Raw genomic sequence first — 26,594 nt, 5'->3', positions numbered from 1 at the left:
CAGACTACTGCACAATTGCACTCATCTCACATGCTAGTAAAGTAATGCTCAAAATTCTCCAAGCCAGAGATCCAATTCCAAGGAGATCCAACCAGTCCATCCTAAAGGAGATCAGCCCTGGGTGTTCTTTGGAAGGAATGATGCTAAAGCTGAAACTCCAGTACTCTGGCCACCTCATGTGAAGAGTTGACTCATTGGAAAAGACTCTGATGCTGGGAGGGATTGGGGGCAGGAGGAGAAGGGGATGACAGAGGATGAGATGGCTGGATGGCATCACCGACTCAATGGATGTGATTTGAGTGAACTCCAGGAGTTGGTGATGGACAGGGAGGCCTGGCATGCTGCAATTCATGGGGTCGCAAAGAGTCGGACAGGACTCAGGGACTGAACTGATCTTAATTTAAAAATACTTTGTAGCAAGTAAAAGCTAACCATCATCTGAGTCATCAAGGTGTTATAATCTTGTTGCTGGTGAAGATCTTGCCAAGGTGTTGATGGCTGCTGACTGATCAGGGGTGGCTGATGAATGCTGGGATGGCTTTGGCAATTTCTTCAAATAAGATGACAATGAATGTGTCACATGAATAAACTCTTCAAGAATGATTTCTCTGTAGCATGCAACACTGTTTCACAGCATTTTACCAACAGTAAGAAGTCGAGTCAGTCCTTTCAAACCTGCTTCATCAACTAAGTTAATGTAACAAATCCTTTTGTGTCATGTCAACAGCCTTGACAGTATCTGTACCAGAAGTACATTTCATCTTGCTTCCCTTGTAGCTCAGCCAGTAAAGAATCTGCCTATGATTCTGGCGATGCAGGAGACGTGGGTTCGACCCCTGGGTCGAGAAGATTCCCCTGGAGAAGGAATGACAACCCACTCCTGTATTCTTGCCTGGAGAATGCCATGGACAAAGCAGCTTGGCAGGTTACAGTCTTTGGGGTCACAGAGGGTTGGACACAACTGAACGACTAACACACTTTAAGGTTCCAATTGTAATTCTAGTTTTTTCTGCTACTTGCACCACATCTGAAGTTACTTCTTCTACACTGTGAGCCCTTCCAAGTAATCCAAGGAATTAACTTCTTCCAAACTTGTGTCCATATGGTATTTTGACCTCTTCCCACCTATCAGGAATGTTCATCAGAAACCCGCTGAAGAGGGTTGCCATAAACCCTCAATTTGTAAGAAATGCAGTTATCTGCCAGGTGTAGTAAAGCAAAAGCACAATAAAACAAGGTGTGCCTGAGACTGACAGAGTCACTGGATACTCGCTAAGTACCTTTTTCTTGGCTCTGAATTCCAAAACATACTCCTTGTTTCACCTGATGAAACCAAGTATTTACAAAAATAGGCAACATTTACCATGATCAAAAATAGCATTGAAGTTCTCACAGCATTTGAATTTTTCAGAGCCCTGCATATATAATCTGGGAACTTATCATTTTACAAATTTTACCAGTTATATAAATCCTATTTTTCCAAAAAATGGGCTACCCTGGTGGCTCAATAGGTGAAGAATTCACCTGCAATGCGGGAGTCACAGGATATGTAGGTTCGATCCGTGCGTCGAGGATACTCCCTGGAGAAAGAAATGGAAACCCACTCCAGTATTCTTGCCTGGAGAATTCCATGGACAAAGGAGCCAGGTGGGCTACAGTCCAAAGGGTCACAGTCAGACACAAGTAAGCAGGCAGGCAGGGATTTCCTAAAAATGTCATTAAAAAATAATTCCTCAAGATCTCAAAATATGAAGTGATGTGATATAAACCTATCAATAAACGTGGCTTAATATATAAGTGAATCGCAACAGAAGCCAAGCCATGAAGTGTAGAAGATATCTCTCCTAATCTGACGCATCCTTTGAAAAACGCTCCACAGCTCTTCCCCTTATGCAAAGATTCTTGATTTAAAAGATTACATGGTAAATAAAGGCAGCACAGGAATACAGATGCTAAAAACCCCATCTGCCTGATTCAAATCATAGAGCCAATGTTAGGTAGACGTGTGACCCTGAGCGACTTTATTTGTGTGGAAGTGATAGTGTGTGTCAGTCGCTCAGTCATGTTCGACTCTTTGTGACCCCATGGACTGTAGCCAGCCAGGCTCCTCTGTCCATGGGATTCTCCAGGCCAGAATACTCGAATAGGTACCTGTTCCCTTCTGCAGGAGATCCTTCCAAACCAAGAATCAAACCCAGGTCTCCCGCACTGCAGGTGGATTCTTTACCGAGCCACCAGGGAAGCCTAAGAATACTGCAGTGGATAGCCCATCCCTTCTCCAGCGGACCTTCCCAACCCAGGAATCGAACTGGGGTTTCCTGCATTGCAGGTTGATCCTTTACCAACTGAACTACCAGGGAAACCTTCATTTGTTTATCAGTTTTTATAAAATAGCACTTACTTCAAGGAGTTATTTTGTGGATAAAATGAGCCAACATGCACAAAATACTTAGAACAGTGCCCAGCCCACATTAAATGCCACATAAGCATTTGCTTCCATTAAAATATTACTTGTGTTACATTATTTATAAAATTATTTGAATCTTGCTACTGAGAGTGTCATCTGCACAGAGTAGAATTATGGTCAATATCCTCATCATCACAGTCATCATCTGTAAGCTTGACCCACTGAATCATAATCTGCATTTTAACAACATGCTCAGAAAGTTTTCTGAAACAACACAACACACATACATATATATTCACATATTTTATACAGTATTGATTCTCAACTCTCAATTTCCACTTGATTACTGCTTTCTCTCCTTTCTTTTAAAGAACAAAATCTCTCCATAACTATAAAGAATTACTTTACTTCATATTTTGAGGAGTTCATAACGTAGCCAACCTCCATTAAATCTGATGAACAGATGTAGCTAATTCATAATACCTAACAACCTTAAGACTTTTGTATTTCAAAGCAAACTTCTACTAAAGGTTGCTGTTGTTTAGTTGACCAATCGTGTCCAACTCTTTGCAAACCCATAGTCTGCAGTATGCCAGGCCTCCCTGTCCCTCACCATCTCCCAGAGTTTGCCCAAGTTCACGTCCGTTGCATTGGTGATGCCTTCCAGCCGTCTCATGCTCTGATGCCCTGTTCTCCTGCCCTCAATCTTTTCCAGCATCAGCGACTTTTCCAGTGAACCGGCTGCTTGCATCAGATGACCAAAATAGTGGAGCTTCAGTTTTAGTGTCAGCTCTTTCAACAAGTATTCAGGGTTCATTTTCCTTAAGAGTGACTGGTTTGATCTTGCTGTCCAAGGCACTTTCCAGGAGTCTTCTCCAGCACCACAGTTCAAAGGCATCAATTCTTTGGCATTCTGCTTTCTTTACAGTCCAGCTCTCACAACCACATGTTAACCACGGGGAAGACCATAGCCTTGAGGATATGGATCTCTGGCAGCAGAGTAATGTCTCTGCTTTTCAATACACTGTCTAGTAGGTTTATCCGACTAAAGATTAGGAGAATTAATTTTAACTTTTGTAGATACTTTAAACTGTCTAAGAATTCACTAATGACAGATTCCTGACTGGAATAAAATTCACTGCCCTTCTGATATTTTCTAGATTCACAGTACTGTTCTCATTATTTTCACTTATTTTTAGAATAAAGGTTGGCCACCTTTATAAGAGGATTCATACCAGTATCATCAAAACTAAAGACAGCCATTTCAGGGAAATGTTTTTTGTGATCACTGTCAAAAGATTCTTCTGTAAGTTTACTAATGTATACATAGTTATTAACGAAAATTTCACGAAGTGTCTAAAATGAAGGTCTTAATTTAAATGGATACATAAAATTTTTTCCCTGAGCTGACAATTCTAATATTTAAAGATTAGTTTCAACAAGCAAGCAGGGTGTTAGGCACCATGGGGAATATAAAATGCACTCACTTAACAATCTCTACAAAGGAGGGTAGAAGGGAGGAGTCTAACAGTAGCATCCATATGACCTCAATACAAAGTAGAATTCAATGAACGGTATTAAAGAAGTCAAAGCAGGGGCACATGATGCCTATTAGGACAACAGGTTTTCAGAGTTCCATAAAGAAAATTTGCTACATGTTAAAGATTTAAAAAAAACACCTAAATTTTGGATTTAAAAAAAAAAATACATTCTTACTTTTAAAAACAATTAAAAACTTTAAAAAAAGAACACAACTTGGAAAACCAGGATTTAAGGATGAAGTCATGCCCTGAAAAATGGTAAGCTTTTTACCTAATGGATGGAAAGGAGAACAAAGAACAAGCAGTATACCACCGAAGGACAGTATGATTATCATTTGTCACGTACTTCATTCCCAATGGTTTTTCCCCCCAATGTTTAAGAAATACATTAATATATTACATTAAATACATTAAAAGCACCAGTACATCAGAGCATTAATACCATAGTTCAACTCTGAACAACAGGGACACTGACAAAATAAATAGTAAAACATATACAAAGTATGGCAATACAGCAACTACTCTCTCCTAGGTATCATGAAGAGAAAAAACACAGTTCTACAAGATCACACAATCTAGAGTTCCCAGCAAACTGACAGACTCCAGACTCAAGAAATCAAAGGTAGTCAGCCCCAAAACTGAACTGCACTTTAAAATGGTAAAACACTGCTTTATAGTAGTTAAGATTCAGTAATGACCTTGGGTAGGAAGAAGTATTACTTCATATACAGAAGACAAAACAGATGTCAGCAGTTCATAGATATAAACCATAATGGCTTCCATTTGACTCTATTTCCATTTGTTCTTAGAGATTCATTTCAACAGACAATTATTGATGCCAACTATATGGAGAGCCAAAGAAGGCAATGGCACCCCACTTCAGTACTCTTGCCTGGAAAATCCCATGGATGGAGGAGCCTGGTAGGCTGCAGTCCATGGGGTCGCTAAGAGTCGGACACAACTGAGCGACTTCACTCTGACTTTTCACTTTCATGCATTGGAGAAGGAAACGACAACCCACTCCAGTGTTCTTGCCTGGAGAATCTCAGGGATGGCAGAGCCTGGTGGGCTGCCATCTATGGGGCCACACAGAGTTGGACACGACTGAAGCGACTTAGCAGCATATGGAGAGCAGAAGACACAAAGATGAATGGAACAGGCCCTAGCTTAATAAATATTAAAAGAACATCACTAGAAAACAGAATCAAGACTAAAAGCACTGCTCTCACAGAGCTTATAGTCTACTCCACAATTCAAGTAGGAATAGCTGGTGTTTAACATGGGTGAACTTACTAAATAACACTCTAAACTTGGCTCTACCCCAGCATTTCTCTTTCAATCCTTTTACAGTAGAAACTACTCAATTTCCTACCCCCCTCATATTCTGACTGCTATCTTTCTGACTCTCCATTAATCCCTACTCCTCACCCTATCCCTATCCCTAATAATCTCTTTGGGGATCATCCTATTTATATTCAAGTCATTTTTCCAATCCTATTCCTTAAGGGTCTGTACACCTAGCTGAGAGCCTTCCTCTTCTTTCTGACTGTCAGTGTCACTCTAAGCGACTCTAACATTCAGTGGGTTCTTAGTTCTTCCAACAACTTTAAATTTTAAAAAAGGACAAGAGGGCACGAGAATGAAAGATAAGTAGCAATGAATGACTGAAAATGGAACTTCTATTTAAACCTTTTACTTCATCTTTTCCACTTCAGGCTTTTTGAAGATTAAAACCCAATAGCTCCTAGCACCCACAGAGTAAAAGTCAAATCCCCTACAAAGTTAGGCCAGCTAACTTTATCATTCTCATTTCCTACAAATCCAAGTGAAGTCCTTTATGTTCCCTTTAAACTTATACTGGTCCACCATACTATGGTCCTACCTATCTACCTTTTTATTTATTCATGCCATTTCCCTTACTGAGATTATCTTTTGCCTATGTTTAACATGATGAATCTTCTATAATACTTTAAGGCTCATCAAACATGACCTCCTCTTTCTACTTTACCCTGAATTCTTCAGGCAAAATAATTCCCCTTCAAATCTGACTACCTCACTAAAACTGAGAGGTGGTTTCGTGCTGATAGGCACTGTGTCTTAATTCTTTTCTGGTGGGTAAAACACAGGAGAGACTCAGTATCTGTGGGACCTCTGAACTGAATCTGTCTTTGCTAATGAAAATCTTATTCCCTAGTGTTTCTATCAATGTCCTTTTTAATTCACTGCAATCACTATATTTACGATATATTTTGTACATACAATGCTATTTAAAAGGTGCCTCTACATCCATTTATATTTGCCTAGAAAGAAAAGAAAAGCACTAAAAGAACTTTATTATAAAAGCTAAGTCTACTTAAGTGGCCTACAAAACAGTCTAGAGCTTACCATAAAATTACCAACTTCATTCCCTCAGACGATTAGTACCACTATATAAACATTTAAATTTATCTATGAATAAACATAGTATTTAAAACTCCAGTTCTTCCCATTCTCCCTCTAAAGATGAGGAGAAACATTAATAAACTCAGCAAGTAGTTTACACAGAAACATCATTTTCAGCAAAGGTGACCCTACATACAAAATAAAAACAGTAGCATGTTATTCTACAAAGAGAATTTACACACACACAAACACACACACACACACAACCAACAAGACGTCACTTAAAAATTGAAATTATTCTTCTTCAAAGCATCATTTTTCCTACCTGAAAAACAGAGTGCTTAGAACTGATCAAGATTACAAGGCACAGATTCAAGTATGTAAGTCTGTAACCTAAGTTTCAGAAAGATGGAGATCTTTAACACAAATGCATAGCTCAGTGCCTGGCACTAACAGATCCTCAATAAACAGTTTTCTGAATGAATGAAAAGTGAAGAGGATGAAGCTCCTTTTACTCTGTCTTCCTCACAATGATGCCATCAAAGTAAGACATTATTTGAAGAACACGATAGAAGGACTTTGAAAACCACTGGAATAAATATTCTTTTTACCAATAATAAACTTTCTAGTAGAGTTGAAAAGTCAACATCTTTTCTGTTCAGTTATTTTTGTAAAAGAACAAACTTTTACAGTACAGAAATTAGCTTTTATAAACTCACTTATAAGGCTATCTCATTATTACTATAGAGTAGAAATTTGGGGGAAAAGGAGGGAAATTAACCTTAAGGCAAATCTAAGAAACTTGTTAATCATAACAAGATTAGGATAATAAAGTTCTTTCTATATTAAAACCAAAGAGTTTCTCCTGACCTTAAGAAACAATTAAAAATGGCAAAACTTCTATTCTAAACATGTATTATGGCACATGAGAGGACAACAGTAAACTCAAAAACTATCATTTTCCTAAGTAACCCAAAATTATCAAGGTACATAATCATCATATAAATATAATGCTCATTCAAGCTAACAAAACTAATCCCAATCATTTTATACATCAATAATCTTAAGTCCAGAAAAATCTAGTAACTTGATTCAATATTTAGTGGTAGAATCAGGCCTAATGCCTCATTCTCCTTACTTTCTATCCAGTACATTTTTTCACTGCATCTACTACTAAATTATTATTAAACTCTTATTATATCTATTATTATTTATTATTATGGAGTTCTTAGCAGTGTATAGAAGAAAAGCTAAGTCCTCTATACCGACTTTCTATGAAGTCTGAATCTCAAATAGGAATCTTCTAAAACGACACGACTCAAAAAAAAAACACTTTAAATTTGACAATTTCATCAGCTATACCTCCATCAAGCTGAAAAATAAAATAAAATCAGAAACATTAAAAAAACATGGCTCCATCCTAACTTAACCTTCCCACAAGTAATAGAACATTTACTTGTTTATCTGTTCCATGAATGCAGAAATCAGATGCATTCTATTTAGTATTTCTTACACCCAAGCTAGTCCAGCAAATAATACTTTTGAATGTTAAATTTGGTGATGATTAATTTTACAAGGATACTTTTGAGGCTTTTACAAAATGACCTATAATTTTAAAATCCTTAAAACTTAAAAGTGGCATAATCTTTTTTTCTCCAATATAATCATGCCTTTAAAGGTATTTGAGTTAGAAAAAAAATAGTCCCTGAGAATTCTGAAATGTTTTCATATTTATGACAAGGCAGAGAACGTCACAACACACAGTAGGTTTTGTTTTTGTGGTCTTGAGAAATTTACTGAATTCCTTTGGGTCTCAGTTTCTTGGGGAAATATTCTTCTACAGATAGAAAGAATATACTACCAAGAAAGAAACAGCCTATAACTTCTACGTCTGCTTCAATGTGGCAAACTTATTTCTTCAACGTAAAAAGATAGTCCTGGCTGTCTACACCACAGCACTAAAAGGTTCACTTCAATGGAAACTAATTTTGCTTTAAAAAATACATCATTAGCTAGGCAGTTCAGCTAACTGCTCAAAGCATACTGAACAAAAAGCTGTAGGAACGCTTCCAGAACCATAAAAAGGGATATATTCTGTGAGACTGAAGACATAATAACTTTGACACCACAGAACCCTAAACCATTCTCTTACCTTCCAGGCAGAAGGTACAATGTAGAAACAGGCACTATTGATTTACATGCAAACTATCTCTGCACATTGTATCAGTAACATCCCTAAGTCCTATTTGGTAGAACAAATCGACTTCCACATCCGAGGACAAACATTTACGCTCCTGTAGGATGGCTCTGTCAGTTAAGACTTCTTGTAACAGTGTCCCCTGCAGACAGTACTGTATTTGTACGATTAAAATGTCTTATAAAATCAAACTAAAAATGAAATAAGATCAAGAGGAAACAGAAAAATGAAAGCATAGATACCAGCAGAGGTTCAAAACCTTAATTCAACTGAAACAAAGAAATCATCAGATATGCTGATACTGGCATATTTCCTAGTCGGAAATTAACTAGCTTAAGGTGGTCAAATGAGTATTTGTGAAAGAAAAAAAAAATTTAAAGAACATCTTCAGATGCTGCTGCTATTTCATTAACACTTATAGGAGAAATAAAAGTTCAGCATATTCACTTTTTAATTCTTTAGCATAATCAACTCGAATACATGTTCTCTGGAATATACTGTAGAGAACTGGCTATATTTTGAAATAACAGTTAATCTTAGATATGGGACCACTTTAAGAGACTATACTGAAGCTCTTAACAATTACCACAGAGTTATTGTTCACATGACTCCAACTTCTACCTAACCATGTTTCAGAGTCCAAAAATCTGTCACATTAACTCTGACCTTCCCTCCTCTCCTCACTTTTTGAATCAAAGCACATAAATATAGAGGTTTTTTTCCTACATCTGTGCCCAAGCTGCAAAGCACTTCTTAAAAAAAAGAAAAAAAAAAGGAAGAAAGATAAATCATATACATTCAGGCCAACTCCCACAGAGATATCTTTTCCCTCACTTGCCAATTCCTTAGTATATTCCTCACAGGAGCTACTCCAAGCTTCTTCATCTCATTTTCAGAAGATACACTGCTTAATTATTAGATTTGCAGTAGTTTTAGAACTAAAGCATCTCAAAGATACTCCTGCCAACTCCTTGATTTTAACCATAAATAAACCAAGAACTAAAATTTAAAGGACTACAGTTTTATAAACAGAGGCAATTTTCATGAAACTCCATGTGCACCCTTAATTTCAGCATATTTACTGCATCTTCATCCATTCATTATGCCTCAGGAGGAGATTTATAGAAAAGTTAGGGATTCAGCCTGAAGCCACACTGCTTGAATACTGTTTTCAGCTAGGATACTTACTAACTTTGTGAAAGTAAAGTGCTAGTCGCTCAGTCATGTCCAACACTTAGCAACCCCATGGGCTGTAGCCTGCCAAGCTCCTCTTTCCATGGAATTCTCCAGGCAAGAATACTGGAGTGGGTTGCCAATCACTTCTCCAGAGGATCTTCCTGACCCAGGGGTCGAACATGGGTCTCCTCTATTGCAGGCAGATTCTTTAGCATCTGAGCTACCAGGAAGTCCCTAACTTCATGTATTTGGACAAATAACCAACACTGTGTGCCTGGGTTTCTTCATTTTTAAATAGAGGTAATAACAGTAGTATCTGGCTCCTTGGGTTGTGACCATTAACCAAGTGAACATATTCAAAAGCACTCAGAGTGGACCTAGCACACAGTAAATGCTATGTGAGACTCAGCTGGGACCGTTATCACCACGCCCTGTGAGAACCTGCGCCCCCTCTACCTTTACTTCTCCACTGTTTCATTTCACATTCCCTTCATATCCAAAACTTCAGCTGCTCCAAACTTCCCTTCTACAGCTTTAAACAAACCTCTCCCACTCTACTTTTCTTCTCTTTTTGATGCCAAGATTCTTAAATTAGTCTTCATTTTTCACACCTGTTTACCCATAGTTTGCTTTTGAAGTTTCATCCCTTGGCTCTGGGATTTTTGTTTTTGAACTCCCAACACGTATTCCTCAGTGCAGGCTACCAAATGTCAGATCTCACTCTCCAGTTCTGAGTTCCTGCCAAGCTCCAAACCCACCATATCTCTACCTGGACACCTTATTACAATCTCTCACACAAATTTCCTCACATGTAAAATGGTTTCTAAGTTGACTTCTAACTATAAAAGTTTCCAATATTAACCTAAAACAAAATTTGTGATCTCCTCTACCCATTCTAAATCCGTTTTCCACCAAAGTTCACAATAATTCTTTTGGTAGCACCGTAATTCTCTCCCAGTAACTAAATTTTATTTTGTCTTATTTCAGAATTGTTGACATCACATTTTTAGACTATCATCTTAATCAGCTTTTTCCAGGTCTTCCTCTGTTTCTAGCACACACATTCCCTCAATTCTACTTTATATCACTCTCATCTTAATCTTAAAATATTCTGTCATATTATCATCCACTTAAAAACCTCCAATAAACCTCCATTGTAAAGTCCAAATTCCTTAGCTTGGCATTCAAGTTTTTCTCCAATCTATTCCCAAATCAACTCTGCAACACTCCACACCACTAAGCCCCATAAATTGTTACACACCTCAATCCAACTCTACTTACCACCGAAAAGTTTATTTCTGTATAATCATGAGACATCTGACATCCTGGGAACACCTGCTGCATTGTTCACTTATATTTGAAATTTTTTATGGTTCAGTTCAATTTCATCCTTTCCTATGAACTCTTACAGCCCAGGGTAGTACCTCCTCATCTGAATACCTAAGCCATTTATTGCCTGTACAACTCATTTGCCCTTTAATTATGTAATGCCACACACTGTTATCTAAATATGTATATCATCTCTCACATCAGCATAAAAACAAAAACAAACCTGGAAAGGGACAGCATCATATCTCTGCATCTACTACATTTTCTTAGAAAGTTGTACACAGTTAGGCACTTAACAACAACAAAAACTACTGAATGAATGAAGAACTTAATCACCTTGCTTCATGAGACACTAGCTACCTGCTCATGTAATTCCATTTAAGAGAAAAGAATTACAGAAGAGTAGAAATATAAAGTGATTATTTTGTAACCATTGTAGAAATAATGATTCATGCAAGAATCATCAATGGATGCTAAAACCATCACATGAAAAGTTTCTTGGGGAACAGGATATTTACACAGTCTCAAAATATATCTGAACAAATTACTTATGAATTACAAAGGGAAAAAAGGTACCTTCACAGTGGAGAAATCTGGCGGACACCAAGTGATCAAAGTTAACATCACCAATAATGGGATAAACTGACATCATGTGCCTCCTGATGTGATGCACTGAGGACACAACATCACTTATGTATAATTCCTGCCAAAAATGCACAACCTGAAACTAGTCATGAGGAAACAATCAGACAAACCAAAAACTGAGGGACAATCTACAAAACAACTGACCTATACTCTCAAAAATGTCAATGTGCTCAAAGACAAAAGCAGGCTGAGGAATTGAGTAAGTGATCCTGGATGAAGATCCTGGATCAGAAAACATACTGCTATAAAGGACATCACTGCCACAAAGGACAACTGGTGAATCTGAATGTGGATCATATTAGACAATAGTTTTATATTCATGTTAAACCGCCTGATTTTGAATATTGTTCTTTGGTTAAGTGAGAGAATTTCCTTGTTCTTAGGAGAACTATTCCAAAGCATTTGAGTGTAAATGAATCTAAAACTAATTCTCTGTCTGGCAATAATAATAATACCAATAATAGTAATAACAAATACCAATAGAAGATTGGCTAAAATGTGGCAAAATCTTGACAATGTGGCAAAATCTTGACAACTGGTAAATCTACAGTATAAAGAAATTATTGTACTATTGATGCAACTTTTCCATTTTTTTTTTTTTCAAAACAAAATTTAAGAAACAAATACCCTAATACCACGCAAAAACTCTGAGAAGTTTTTATTTATCTGTGGTATTTTACATCTTATTTGACAATCTTAAAGCAGGAGATACTTATAGTGGAAGAGTCTGCTTTATAAAAAACATTTGTTCTAAAAAAAAACAAATGCATCTTTTTGGAACCAAAGAACCATTTTATAATGTTAACAATCCAACATTAATTTATCTTTAAAAATTCCTATTCATTGTAATAAAACTCAGTTAAAATGAATAAGGCCAATTTCATTTGGTAAAAAGTCTTAGACAACATTTTTTAAACAATGTAGTCATCTTATTTTCAAATATACAAAGAAGACAAAACTAAAATGGGCAGATAAGCATTTTAAAGAAAATAATGATCTATAATTAACTTAATCATAAACAACCATATATATATTAATTTCTGAAATTATATTTATCAAAGATCACAAATTCCACCTTCCTTCAATTATCAAAAACTCTAGTTTAGCTGAATATAAGTTTTTAAGTGAGGTTTTACAACATAGCTACTATTATTTCTATAGGCTTCCTGGAACCTTTAAAAACAATACTTCTAGGTTGAATACAGTTAGCAACAGTCCTTTAAAAGTTTGATACCTTATTTATGAGATGTTCGGTAACAACTTCTCTTAGTCCAGTGTAGAGCTTTTCTCCATGTTTATGCAAAACCATTGTATATGCATTTCTATAGAGCTCCTCAAAACTAAGACCACTGTTATTCTTACGCTGGATTTCTTGAATTGCATTTTTCAGAAGGTCCCAAATGCTGTTTACATATTTTTCATCCATGGTCATCTGTAATATCCAAAAGAGAGAAAGAGACAAAAAAAAAAAAAAAAGAAAGAAAAAACCAATGGTTGAAAATCTTTCTGTATTTGTCCATATAGTAAATATTTTATTATATGATTACGATTACATATCTCCATGATTTACAAGGATGCTAACAATCTATTTTAACAGAAATAATGGGATACATTTAAAATAGTTTTTAGAGCTGAAAGAAGCGATTTTAAAATATCATTTTAAGACCTCCCTCCTTATCTGCAGCACAACCCTTCACTTTAAATAAAATCATAATTCCTGATGTTACTACTTGTTTTAGCCAAAAATATAGGACATCCTTTTCCCTAAGTTTATTTAGTAGAATATAAGCTCAGATGTTCCTTGATGAAAAAACACTGGGGACATGAACACTATTTTCCCCTCCTGAAGATCTGCAGAGCTCCTTAGCAAATTAAAGATGAGGAGGAGATCTGCAATTAAAAAACAAAACAACAATAAATCCACACATTTTCTTTGTTTAACTATTCTCTCATTTTCCTCCTTTCCCAGTTTAGATTCCATGGTCTGTCATTTCTGAGCACTGTTGCATATACCCATAAATAACTTGCCCCCTTTCCCCACTTCAAAATACTTGCCGTTCTACACCCCAACTGCCCACCTCACAGGCACTCACACAGCTGAATGTAACTAGACATACATACATACAACCATATTCAATCCATCTCAATTTAAATTCATAACCACTAACCATAAGTGGGCCCTTAATACAATCCCACGGTTCTACTTTTCTAGTCTAACTCTACTTTCCTAGATGGTTTTATACTGTCTCCTCCATCCTCAACCCTAGGATAATGACTTGCTTCCTGCTCCATTGAGAAAACAGAAACAACCTGAAGAGAGTGTCATATCCACTGACCTATATGACTGCACACCAACATAACCTGCTAGCTCTTGTGCTTGAAGTGCTAAGTTCTTATAGTCAAATTATAGCACAGGTACCAGAAACTGACATTATCGAGGGACTTAGAAATGTAGAATTTCAGGCCCCATCCCAGACCAACAGAAGTGTATCTGCAGTTTAACAAGCACCCCAGGTGATACCTATACAAAACAAGTTTAACAAGTACTACTCTAGGTCCATCCCAAGTCACCTATTCAAGGACCTCCCTATAGCAATCGATCTTTCCAGCATCATCAAAATTTTCCTCTGTGCTAAGTAATTTCCATTTGCAATTTATATCTTCAGATTCCCATCTTAAAAACAAACAAATCCTCACAATCCCACATATTTCTCCAGCACCACCAGAAAACCTTTTTCATTTACAATACAATCACAGAGCTAGGGAGACGACTTCTATATTTATTATCCCCAGGTCACATTTTCCCCACTGTATCTTGCATCCATTCTAATAAGGCTTTCATATCTACCATTTCACCAGCCCAGGTGGAGCTAGTGGTAAAGAACTCGCCTGCCAATGCAGTAGACATAAGAGATGCAGGTTCGATCCCTGGGTCGGGAAGATTCCATGGAGAAGGAAATAGCAACCCACTCCAGTATTCTTGCCTAAAGAATCCCTTGGGCAGAAGAGCTTGACGGGCTACAGTCCATAGGCTCGCAAAGAGTCAGACACAACTGAAGCAATTTAGCACACACGCACACTCGACCATTTCACAGAAACTACTCTATAGAAGGTCACCAGTGACCTTCCACACTGCTATCTCTAACTAAGTCTCATTTCTCATCTTACTTGACCACTCTGGTAGCGCTACTGAAAAACCCAATTATTCAGATTGATACAGATTCCTCCCTTGCCTTTCAAGCACTACCATCTCTTGTTTTTCTTTCTATTCCACTTGCTCCTATTTTGCCAGCCTGCTTACTGATTCATCACCACAACCTCCAACTCTTGTCAGAACCTCTTATCTATCCAAACTCAGTTTTCAGGTGACGTTAACTCATCAGGTCTCCTGGCTTTAAGTCAACCTCAAAATTTACATATCCTGTTTGGAGCCACCCTCTCCCACCAACCACTTAATACCAGGTTCCCATATCCAGCCCTCTAACTCAATATTTGTACTTGAAAATCTACTAAGTGTCTCAATCACATCTAGAACAGAATGGCTAATCTTCTCCCCTAAGTTGGCATCCCTACAGTCTTCTCCAGCTGAGAAGACATCCACTCCATCTTTCCTGGTGCTAAGGCCAAAAAGTTTGCAGTCAGTCCTCTTTAGTCTATCACCTCACTACTAATCCAAGAGGAAATTCTATTGTCTCTATCTTCAGTTTTCAAGAGTAAAAGGATGTGCACTAATCTTCTCCTGCAAGAACTCCAAAATTGCAACTTGCTGAAGAACAATCATCGACAGGATAATGTTGAATCCCACCAAGAAAAGATACCCCACATCCAAGGGCAAAGGAAAAGCTCCAACAAGACAGTAGGAGGGGCAGAATCAGATTTAGAATCAAACCCCATACCTGCCAGAGATGCTCGGGGGGCTCAAACAAAACCAGGACCCAGAGGCCCCCCCCCCCCCCGAGACTGAGCCAGACGTGCCTTTGAGTGTTTGAGTGTCTTCTGAGGAGGTACGGGTCAGCAGTGGCCTGCCACGGGGACAGGGGCTCTGGCTGCAGCAGACCTTGGTCATGCAGCGTGTGAGCTTAAGCCTTCTTGGAGGAGAGCACCATTAGCCCCACCACAAAGCTGCCAAGCAGACAACCCACAAACTGCAGAACAATTATACCAAAGAAATTCTAGCAATGTCAAGAAAGTTCTAGGACCCACAACAGACTCCCTAATCTGGGGATCCGGCTAAGGGACTGAGAATGCCTGGGGAATTTAACTTTGGAGGCCAGTGGGATTTGATTATTCAACTTCCAAAGGACTAGGGAAACAGACTCCTGGAAGGCACAAACAAAACTGTGCGAGCCAGGAGAAAGGAGCAGTGTCCCCACAAAAGAATGAGCCAGAATTGCCTTTGAGAGTCCAGGAGTCTCCGGTGGAAGCGTGGGTCAACAGTGGACTGCTGCAGAGTCAGGGACACTGAATACAACAGTGCGTACACAAGACGTTTTTAAGGAGGTCACCAAGACTGTAATGGCCACTACCATAGGTTGGCCTCAGGCTAAAAACCAGAGAGGGAACACAGCCCCACCCACCAATAGACAACTGGATTAAAGATTTACTGAGGATAACCTCTCACCAAGACGTTCCCCCACAGTCAGTCTCTCCCAACAGGAAGTTCCCACAAGCCTCTTATCCTTATCCATCAGAGGGAAGACAGAATGACACCAAAATCACAAAAAAAACAAAACCAAACTGATCACATGGACCGCAGACTTGCCTAACTCAACGAACTATGAGCCATGCCATGTAAGACCACCCAAGACAGACGGGTCATATTGGAGAGTTCTGACAAAATGTGGTTTGCTCGAGAAGGGAATGGCAAACCACTTCAGCATTCTTGCCTTGAGAACCCCATGAACAGTATGAAAAGGCAAAAAGATGGGACAATGAAAGATGAACTCCCCAGGTCAGTAGGTGCCCAATATGCTACTGGAGATCAGTGGAGAAATAACTCCAGAAAGAATGACAAAACAGAGCCAAAACAGAAACAACGCCCATTTGTGGATGTAACTGGTGATGGAAGTAAAGTTCCATGCTGTAAAGAATATAGCATAGGAACCTGGAATGTTAGGTCCATGACTCAAGGTAAATTGGAAGTGGTCAAACAGGAGATGGCAAGAGTGAACATCAACATTTTAGGAATCAGTGACTAAAACGGACTGGAATGGGTGAATTTAATTCAATGACCATTGTATCTACTACTGTGGGCAAGAATCCCTTAGAAGAAAAGGAGTAGCCCTCATAGTCAACCAAAGAGTCTGAAATGCAGTACTTGGATGCAGTCTCAAAAACGACACATTGATCTCTGTTCGTTTCCAAAGCAAACCATTCAATCTCACAGTAATCCAAGTCTATGCCCCGACCAGTAATGATGAAGAAGCTAAAGTTGAAAGGTTCTATGAAGACCTACAAGACCTTCTAGAACTAACATCAAAAGAAGATGCCCTTTTCATCACAGGGGACTGGAATGCGAAAGCAAGAAGTCAAGAGTTACATGGAGTTAACAGGCAAGTTTGGAGTACAAGATAAAGCAGGGCAAAAGCTAACAGAGTTTTACCAAGAGAATGCTGGTCATAGCAAACATCCTCTTCCAACAACACAAGAGATAACCCTACACATGGACATCACCAGATGGTCAATACAAAATCAGACTGATTATATTCTTTGTAGCCAAAGATGGAGCTCTACACAGTCAGCAAAAACAAGATCAGGCGCTGACTGTGGCTCAGATCATGAACTCCTGATTGCCAAATTCAGACTTAAATTGAAGAAAGTAGGCAAAACCAAAAAACCATTCAGGTATGACCTAAATCAAATCCCTTACGATTATACAGTGGAAGTAACAAATGAATTCAAGGGATTAAATCTAATAAGAGTGCCTGAAGAACTACGGATGAAGGTTCTTGACACTGTATAAGAAGGAAGCACTGATCAAGACTACCCCCAAGAAAAAGAAAGGCAAAATGGTTGTCTGAGGAGGCCTTACAAATAGCCAAGAAAAGACAAGAGCAAAAGGCAAGGAGAAAAGGAAAGATATATATACCCATCTGAATGCAGTGTTCCAAAGACCAGCAAGGAGAGATAAGAAAGCATTCCTCAGTGATCAATGTAAAGAAATGGAGGAAAACAACCGAATGGGAAAGACTAGAGATCTCTTCAAGAAAATTCAGATAACAAGAAAACATTTCATGCAAAGATGGGCACAACAAAGGACAGTAACAGTATGGACCTAACACAAGTAGAAGATATTAAGAAGAGGTGGCAAGAATACACAGAAGAACTATACAAAAGAGAGCTTCATGACCCAGATAACCACGAAGGTGTGATCACTCACCTAGAGCCAGACACCCTAGAGTGCCAAGTCAAGTGAGCCTTAGGAAGCATCACTACAAACAAAGCTAGTGGAGGTGATGGAATTCCAGCTGAGCTCTTTCAGATCCTAAAAGGTGATGCTGTGAAACTGCTGCACTCAATATGCCAGCAAATTCTGAAAACTCAGCAGTGTCCCTGGTGGCTCATACGCGGTAAAGCGTCTACCTGCAATGTAAGAGACCTGGGTTTGATCCCTGGGTCAGGAAGATTCCCTGGAGAAGGAAATGGCAACCCACTCCAGTACTCTTCCCTAGAAAATTCCATGGATGGAGGAGTCTGCTGGGCTACAGTCCATGGGGTCGCAAAGAGTCGGACACGACTGGGTGACTTCACAGCAGTGGCCACAGGACTGGAAAAGGGCAGCTTTCATTCCAATGCCAAAGAATGTTCAAACTACCACACAACTGCACTCATCTCACACACAAGCAAAGTAATACTCAAAATTTTCCAAGTGAGACTTCAACAGTACGTAAACCAAGAACTTCCAGATGTTCAGGAACCAGAGATCAAATTGCCAACACCCTTTAGATCATCATAACAGCAAGGAAGTTCTAGAAAAACATCTGCTTTAATAACTACACCAAAGCCTTTGACTGTGTGGATCACAATAAATTGTGGAAAATTCTGAAAGAGATGGGAATACAAGACCACCTGACCTGCCTCCTGAGAACCCTGTATGCAAGTCAAGAACCAGACATGGAACAACTGACTGGTTCCAAATTGGAAAAAGAGTATGTCAAGGCGGTATATTGTCACCCTATTTCCTGTTTTTTCAACCTCTACGCAGAGTACATCATGAGAAATGCCAGCTGGATGAAGCTCAAGCTGGAATCAAGATTGCCAGAGAAGTAACAACAATCTGAGATATGCAAATGACACCACCCTTATGGCAGAAAGTGAAGAGGAACTAAACAGTTTCTTGATGAAAGTGAAAGAGGAGAGTGAAAAAGTTGGCTTAAAACTCCATATGCAGAAAACTAAGATCATGGCATCTGGTCCCATCACTTCATGGGAAATAGATGGGGAAACAATGGAAACAGTGACAGACTTTATTTTCTTGGGCTCCAAAATCACTGCAGATGGTAACTGCAGCCATAAAATTAAAAGACACTTGCTCCTTGGAATAAAAGCTGTGACAAACCTAGAGAGCATATTAAAAAGCAGAGACATTACTTTGCCAACAAAGGTCCATCTAGTCAAAGCTGTAGTGTTTCCAGTAGTCATGTATGGATGTGAGAGTTGGACTGTGAAGAAAGCTGAGTGCCGAAGAATTGATACTTTTGAACTATGGTGCTGGAGAAAACTCGTAACAGTCCCTTGAACTGCAAGGAGATCCAACAGTCCATCCCAAAGGAAATCAGTCCTGAATAGTCATTGGAAGGAATGATGCTGAAGCTCCAATGCTTTGGCCACCTGATGTGAAAAAATGCCTCATTGGAAAAGATGCTGATGCTGGGAAAGACTGAAGGCAGGAGGAGAAGGGGATGACAGAGGATGAGATGGTTGGATGGTATTACCGACTTCATGGACATGAGTGTGTGCAATGTCTGAAAGTTGATGATGGACAGGGAAGCCTGGCATGCTGCAGTCCGTGGCATCACAAAGAGTCAGATACAACTAGCAACTGAACTCATCTTCAGAATGCACCCAAAATTAAGTCCTCACTTCTTCCTCTGTTACTAGCCTAATCCAAACCACCATTATCTCTCAGGTTACTACAACCATCTCCTAATTGGTCTGTTTCTCCTTTTGGCCCACTATGATAAAGCAATCAGAGTGACCCTTCTGAAAACAAGCCAAATCATGTCACTTGGTTGCTCACAACCCTTGGTGGGTGACTTCTCTTGGAGTTAAGAGTCCTAAACACTATCCTGGGCTTCCCTGGTGGCTCAGAGGTTAAAGCGTCTGCCTCCTATGCGGGAGACCTGGGTTCGATCCCTGGGTCAGGAAGATCCCCTGGAGAAGGAAATGGCAACCCACTCCAGTATTCTTGCCTGGAGAATCCCACGGATGGACGAGCCTGGTAGGCTACGAGTCCACGGGGTCGCAAAGAGTTGGACATGACTGAGCGACTTCACCACCACATCACCACCACCAAACACTATCCTACAAACTCTTATTCGACCTCATAATCTCTGTGACTTCATCCATCCTTTCTCCTTGCTCTCTCTGTTCCAGCCCTATCAGCCTCCTTGTTATTCCTTGGAACATGATAAACAAGTTCACTTCAAGGTGGTTTTTGCTATTCTCTCTGTCTGGAAATGGTCTTCCCCCAGCTATCTGCGTGGCTCATCCCCTTATCAAACACAAACATTGCTCAGTCTTTAATGAAGTCACCTTAAAATGAAGTTTTAACTGTCTACTCTATTTAAAGCAGCAGCCTCCTACTTGCTGTTGTTGTCACTGTAGTCCACCACGCTCCTCTGTCATGGGGTTTCCCAGTCAAAATACTGGAGTGGTTTGCCATTTCCTTCTCCAGGGGATCCTTCCTGACCCAGGGATGGAACCGGTATCTCCTGCATTGATTGGCAGGCAGATTCTTTACCACTGAGCCACCAGGGAGGCCCCTCTCTCCTACTAGTGACCATCAAATTCCAACCTCACATCTCTTTTCCTGGTCTCTCTCTTCCCACTCAAATATCAGTTCCATGAAAGCAGGGATTTTCCTCCCTACTGAATAAACCCAGCTATTAAAATAATACCTGGCATTTAACAAGCACTTGTTGATAAATTTTCTACTTATCTCTGACTAAGCAGCCCCTTTTCATGCCACATAAAGCCTACAAGTTCTCTGTTCACAACCAGGGAAACACTACATCAATTACTCATCCGACTCATGTCTACTTCTGACCTGAAGTGGGTAAGATACTGAACTAATAAAATCCTCTCCAAAGAGGGCTGGAAGAAAATTTGGAGGTGATGGATATATTTACTGCGTATATTGCGATCTCTTCACAAATGAATACTTACCTCCAAGCTCATCAAGTTGCATACATTTAATATGTACAGCTTATCTCAATAAAGAGATCTTTAAAAAGACATTAAAAAAAAAAAAAGAATCTTCTTCATGTCCTGTCCAAAGGGTATGAATGTGAAAAGAGGAAGGAGTAGGCAGGCAAAACAGTTTTTTCAGTCAAACTAGTTCAACTCCCAGTCAAGAGGATTCTTAGGCAGATGACTCAAACTAAGTCTTATTATTCTAATCTTTTCTGGAGAGCTTAAAAATGAACTCTTTAGAAAACAACAACGTTCTTGTTTCTCAAACCTTATTCAAATCCAGGTCTATCAGAGACTTCTCTGAAACAGCCTTAAAAGACTTTACCGTTATATCTAAACTACAACCTATTTTATCAGATACCCTTATACAGAGGATGCCATCTATGTAAAATATAAATAAGATGTGACTTTTTACAACTTTGCACAAATAAAGGCCACAAGACAATGTGAGAATGATGGCCTCCAACAGTCCAGACATGTGCAATGTGGTTTTCTTAACAGTTTGCTGATGGTATATATAGAGGTTACAATAAAGCAGACAGACACCATTCCTGAGGTTAAATATTGAACATATAAAGAAGAATGTTCAAAACTCTTTCAAAGAAAGAGCAGTTACTGTGGACTGAAAATGCCAGAGATAATTATATTGCTAAATAAATGTTCAGCAAAATCTTAAATGATCTTTTCAGGCTCTGTAACGAAGATCCCATAGTAGCTAAAAAAAACATATAGGAGGGTCTCTACTCAGCATGAGTTACTAAACTTTCTATTAGAAAGTAAAGTATTTTTAAGATACTTTTAGTATAAAATATAGAAGTTATGAATATAAAATATAAACTAATACGTTTCAAATATTGTACAAATACTCTTAAAGAATCATTTCTCACACATATGCTGCTGCTGCTAAGTCACTTCAGTCATGTCCGACTGTGCGACCCCATAGACGGCAGCCCACCAGGCTCCCCCGTCCCTGGGATTCTCCAGGCAAGAACACTGGAGTGGGTTGCCATTTCCTTCTCCAATGCATGAAAGTGAAAAGTGAAAGTGAAGTCGCTCAGTTGTGTCCGATTCCTAGCGACCCCTTGGACTGCAGCCTATCAGGCTCCTCCATCCATGGGATTTTCCAGGCAAGAGTACTGGAATGGGGTGCCATTGCCTTCTCCATCTCACACATATAAATTATTTTAAAATCCAAGATGTTATGTATATTTTCCTCAGTATTTGTGCATTATAGGTAGAGGTGAAGACACAGGACAAAATGTTTCTTCTCATGATTGCTGAAGCATTCTAAAACAAAGACGAAAATAGGCCCAGAGAAGTTAAATGACTTACCCAAAAATCACAGAGCTGGAAGAGAATCCATATTTTCAAATCTAGTCCAAACCACTGGACTCACCTCCCATCCCTCTGTGCTAACTGGGTAAAGCAGTAGTATCAGTAATCACTGACAATCTTGGTAAACACGGTACAGTATATTATTAATAGTAGAGAACATAGATTTTGCTGCCCACCATGCAGTGGAAACAGTGGCTGACTTATTTTTTTGGGCTCCAAAATCATTGCAGATGGTGATTGCAGCCATGAAATTAAAAGATGCTTATTCCTTGGAAAGAAAGTTATGATCAACCTAGACAACACAATAAAAAGCAGAGACATTACTTTGTCAACAAAGATCCATCTAGTCAAGGCTATGGTTTTTCCAGTGGTCATGTATGGATGTGAGAGTTGGACTGTGAAGAAAGCTGAGTGCCAAAGAATTGATGCTTTTGAACTGTGGTGTTGGAGAAGACTCTTGAGAGTCCCTTGGACTGCAAAGAGATCCAACCAGTCCATCCTAAAGGAGATCAGTCCTGGGTGTTCTTTGGAAGGAATGATGCTAAAGCTGAAACTCCAGTACTTTGGCCACCTTATGTGAAGAGTTGACTCATTGGAAAAGACCCTGATGCTGGGAGGGACTGGGGGCAGGAGGAGAAGGGGATGACAGAGGATGAGATGGCTGGATGGCATCACCGACTCAATGGAGATAGGTTTGGGTGGAGTCCCAGAGTTGGTGATGGACAGGGAGGCCTGGTGTGCTGGGGTTCATGGAGTTGCAAAGAGTCAGACAAGATTGAGCGACTGAACTGAACTGATGCCTAGATTTGTCATGGCTTTGCTAAATGCATAAGCCAAGCAACCTTGGGCAAAATTACTTAACTCCTCTAAATCTTTATTAAGAGGTTTCCCTAGTGGCTCACTGGTAAGGAATCCGCCTGCTAATGCAGGACATGTGGGTTCGATCCCTGAGTTAGTAAGATCCCCTGGAGGAAAAAATGGCAATCCAATATTGGAGAATCCTGTAGACAGAGGAGCCTAACGGGCTACAGTACACAGGGTAGCAGAAGAATTGAAAATGACTGACTCACTAAATAACAACAAACCTTTATTTCCTCACTTTTTAATAACAGCTATCTCAAAAGACTATCATGAGGATTAAATGCAATTGTTGGTAAATTCTGCCCAGGCCAGGGCACAGTATGGCTAGCCCTCCGTATCCATGGAACTCACAGATACAGAGCAGACTGTACTCTGGCATCTTATACAAGGGACTAGAGCACCCTCAAGGGCTTCCCTGATAGCTCCGCTGGTAAAGAATCCACCTGCAATGCAGGAGACCCCGGTCTGATCCCTGGGTCGGGAAGATCTGCTGCAGAAGGGATAGGCTACCCACTCCACTATTTCAGCCTGGAGAATTCCATGGACTGTATAGTATAATCCATGAGGTTGCAAAGAGTCAGACATGATTGAGGGACTTGCACTTCACTGAGCACCTGCAGATCCTGGTATCTGCAGGGGTCCTATAACCAGTCCCCCAAAGATACTGAGCGACTACTATATAATCCCTCACATGCTGACCATCAGTGACAGGATCCCTTGAACTCTCATCTATGGAAATCAAATGTCAGGGAAAAAACATAGTTTTTCAAGCTTAGCAAATAAACAGTTAAAACAAAAGTAGCTTAAGAACACAACTGTGATTCTGAAGCCCAAGAAGATAAAGTCTGCCACTGTTTCCAGTGGGCTATAGTCCATGAGATAGCAAAAAAGTCAGATACAACTTAAAGGACTGAACAAGAGCACAACTATGCTAAATGCAAGTCAATAAAATGTAGCCTTCTCTCAAACACAATATCCCCCTACTTCATATCACCTATTCTTCCAGTGTCATTTACGTGACTTTAATCCCCGGAGCTCTGTCTTTGGTTCTTCTTCTCACTCTACACTGGGTCCACATGCATTTCCATTCATTATAATGGTTACAACTACTATGAACACTACCAGGATTCTAAAATACACAAAGTTTTAGACTGGCAAGGGATTCTGGAGTCCCCTAAAACTGCATAGAAAATTTTGCAAAATTTTGTGAGTGCACTTCTTTTCTGGATAGTGGGTCAGTAGCTCTTACCAGATTTCTCTCAAAGAAGATAAACTAGTGGCTTACGTGTTAATTGCTCCCAAATCTATACTGCCAGCCTAGCAGTAACCCCAAAGTCTAAACTATGGTATTCAACTACCTGCTGGACATGCCCAACAAAATCCTCCAGACACAAATTAAATTTATCATGTCCAAACTTTCTGGTAAACTCAACTCTTCAAACCCACTCAAATCTTCTTTCTATATTCTCTAGTTCAGTAGTGGCCAACACAAACCACCTAGTTATACAAGCTGGAAGCATAAGCCTTAAATTTTCTTCTTTCCTCTCTCTCATCCAGTCATCAAGGGATTCCAACATCAGGCTCAAGAGATTTCTCAAACATGCTTCCATTCTTTCATCCTGAATACTGCTGCCCTAAAACTTTCTTCTAGATCACTGCAACAGTCTTCCAGGCATCATGAACTGAACTCTAATAACCTTTTAGAATCTATTTTCCTCAAAATCTACCCTTTAAAATAAACACATGAGCATCATGGCCCTGTTCAAAACCTAGCTCCTATTCGCATGGGTGGGGGGAGGCAGTGGCCTTTTTAAAAGCAAACACAACACTTGATGATCCAGTCTATGCCTACTTCTGTGACTTCATCTGTCCCTCACTGCGGCCCATTTTACATCCACTTCCTGCACGGTCATACCTCCCTTCCACACACCATCCTCTCGTCGTCTTTATACACTCCTCTTCTGCCTCTTGCTATCTTACATAGCTTCTGAACACAGTTCAAGTGTCACATTCTCCAAAAATCCCTCCCCGAAATCCTCAAGCAAAACTAACAACTCTCAACTTTTTCATAACACTCAGGTCATATCTATCACTACACTCACCTACTACTCCATAATTATCCATTTACGAATCTTTTTCCTCCATTAGACTATGAGATACTTAAGGGACTGTGCATTTTCTTCAATGTCACTTAGAAGGCCATAAACAAATGTCTGGGGAGTGCTGTTTTACCTATGTTATACCAATGCAATTTTGAAAACACAAACATTTGAGTTTACTAAGCACAATGAAGCAGAGAAATGTTTTAATGTGCTTATGTAATAGTGTAATTTTAATTTTAAAATAATCAACTATCTTTTTCAAATAATGTACAAGCAAAGGATTCTCAAATTTCACATTCAAGTATTTTCAGATTTTCCCAGTCACCTAATTAAATGCTTCAGAAGGATGTTTAATCATTAATTTTATTAATTAATGTTAACTGGGAGAAAAATTGGAGAAGGTAATGGCAACGCACTCCAGTACTCTTGCCTGGCAAACCCCATGGACGGAGGAGCCTGTAGGCTGTAGTCCATGGGGTCGCTAAGAGTTGGACACAACTGAGCGACTTCACTTTCACTTTTCACTTTCATGCATTGGAGAAGGAAATGGCAACCCACTCCAGTGTTCTTGCCTGGAGAATCCCAGGGACGGGGGAGCCTGGTGGGCTGCCGTCTATAAGAGAGTCGGACACGACTGAAGCGACTTAGCAGCAGCAGGAGAAAAACAGTGGATGAAAAAGCTCTTCAGGAGGAGTCCACAACTACAACCTTCCTCTAAATCAAGTAAGTACAAAAACAATACACCCAAGGAAATACGCTTCGACTGCAGGTTCCTACACGCTTTGGTCTTGGCATCAGTGAACATGTCAACAACAGTGGCTAGATAACTACACTAGTGATGAATTGATGCATGAATGTCTCACCCATCTTTGATAGAGAACACAACTTTAACTGTCAGCGAAAGTTAAAAGAACTAAATGTTAAACTCTGAAGTCATCAATGCTAACCATTAAAAAACACCAGAGTCATCTAAAAGCCCTAACATTTTAAAGTAATTTTCCAAATTATTTGAGTAGAATTTAATCCCATTGGAGAAACCAACTTACTTACATTGCAATAACTGCAAATACACTCAGGAAGGAATGTGCTAACAATGCTTCAGCAAAACAATAAAATGCACACACACACACCCCCAAACCCACACACCCACCCACCCAGCCTATATACACATTTAATGTTTGCTAATTTTAGGTATATGGAACGAA

General features: G+C 39.4%; 1 protein-coding gene across 2 annotated transcripts in view; it reads right to left on the bottom strand.

Annotated features, from left to right (window-relative positions):
- The window catches only part of CUL3 (cullin 3), a 103,115-nt gene that overhangs the window by 59,429 nt on the left and 17,092 nt on the right, over positions 1-26,594 (bottom strand). The window contains exon 2 of one of the 2 annotated variants that reach the window (XM_040228474.1): positions 12,912-13,109. In XM_040228474.1, coding sequence (XP_040084408.1) covers positions 12,912-13,109 — 198 coding nt within the window. Of the gene's footprint in view, positions 1-11,608; positions 11,672-12,911; positions 13,110-26,594 lie in introns of those variants that run through there. The other variant, XM_040228475.1, reaches the window with a different exon arrangement.

The sequence above is a fragment of the Oryx dammah genome, unplaced genomic scaffold, assembly GCF_014754425.2.
Source record: "Oryx dammah isolate SB20612 unplaced genomic scaffold, SCBI_Odam_1.1 HiC_scaffold_27, whole genome shotgun sequence".
NCBI lineage: Eukaryota > Metazoa > Chordata > Mammalia > Artiodactyla > Bovidae > Oryx > Oryx dammah.
This window is presented reverse-complemented; position numbering and strand designations above follow the sequence as displayed.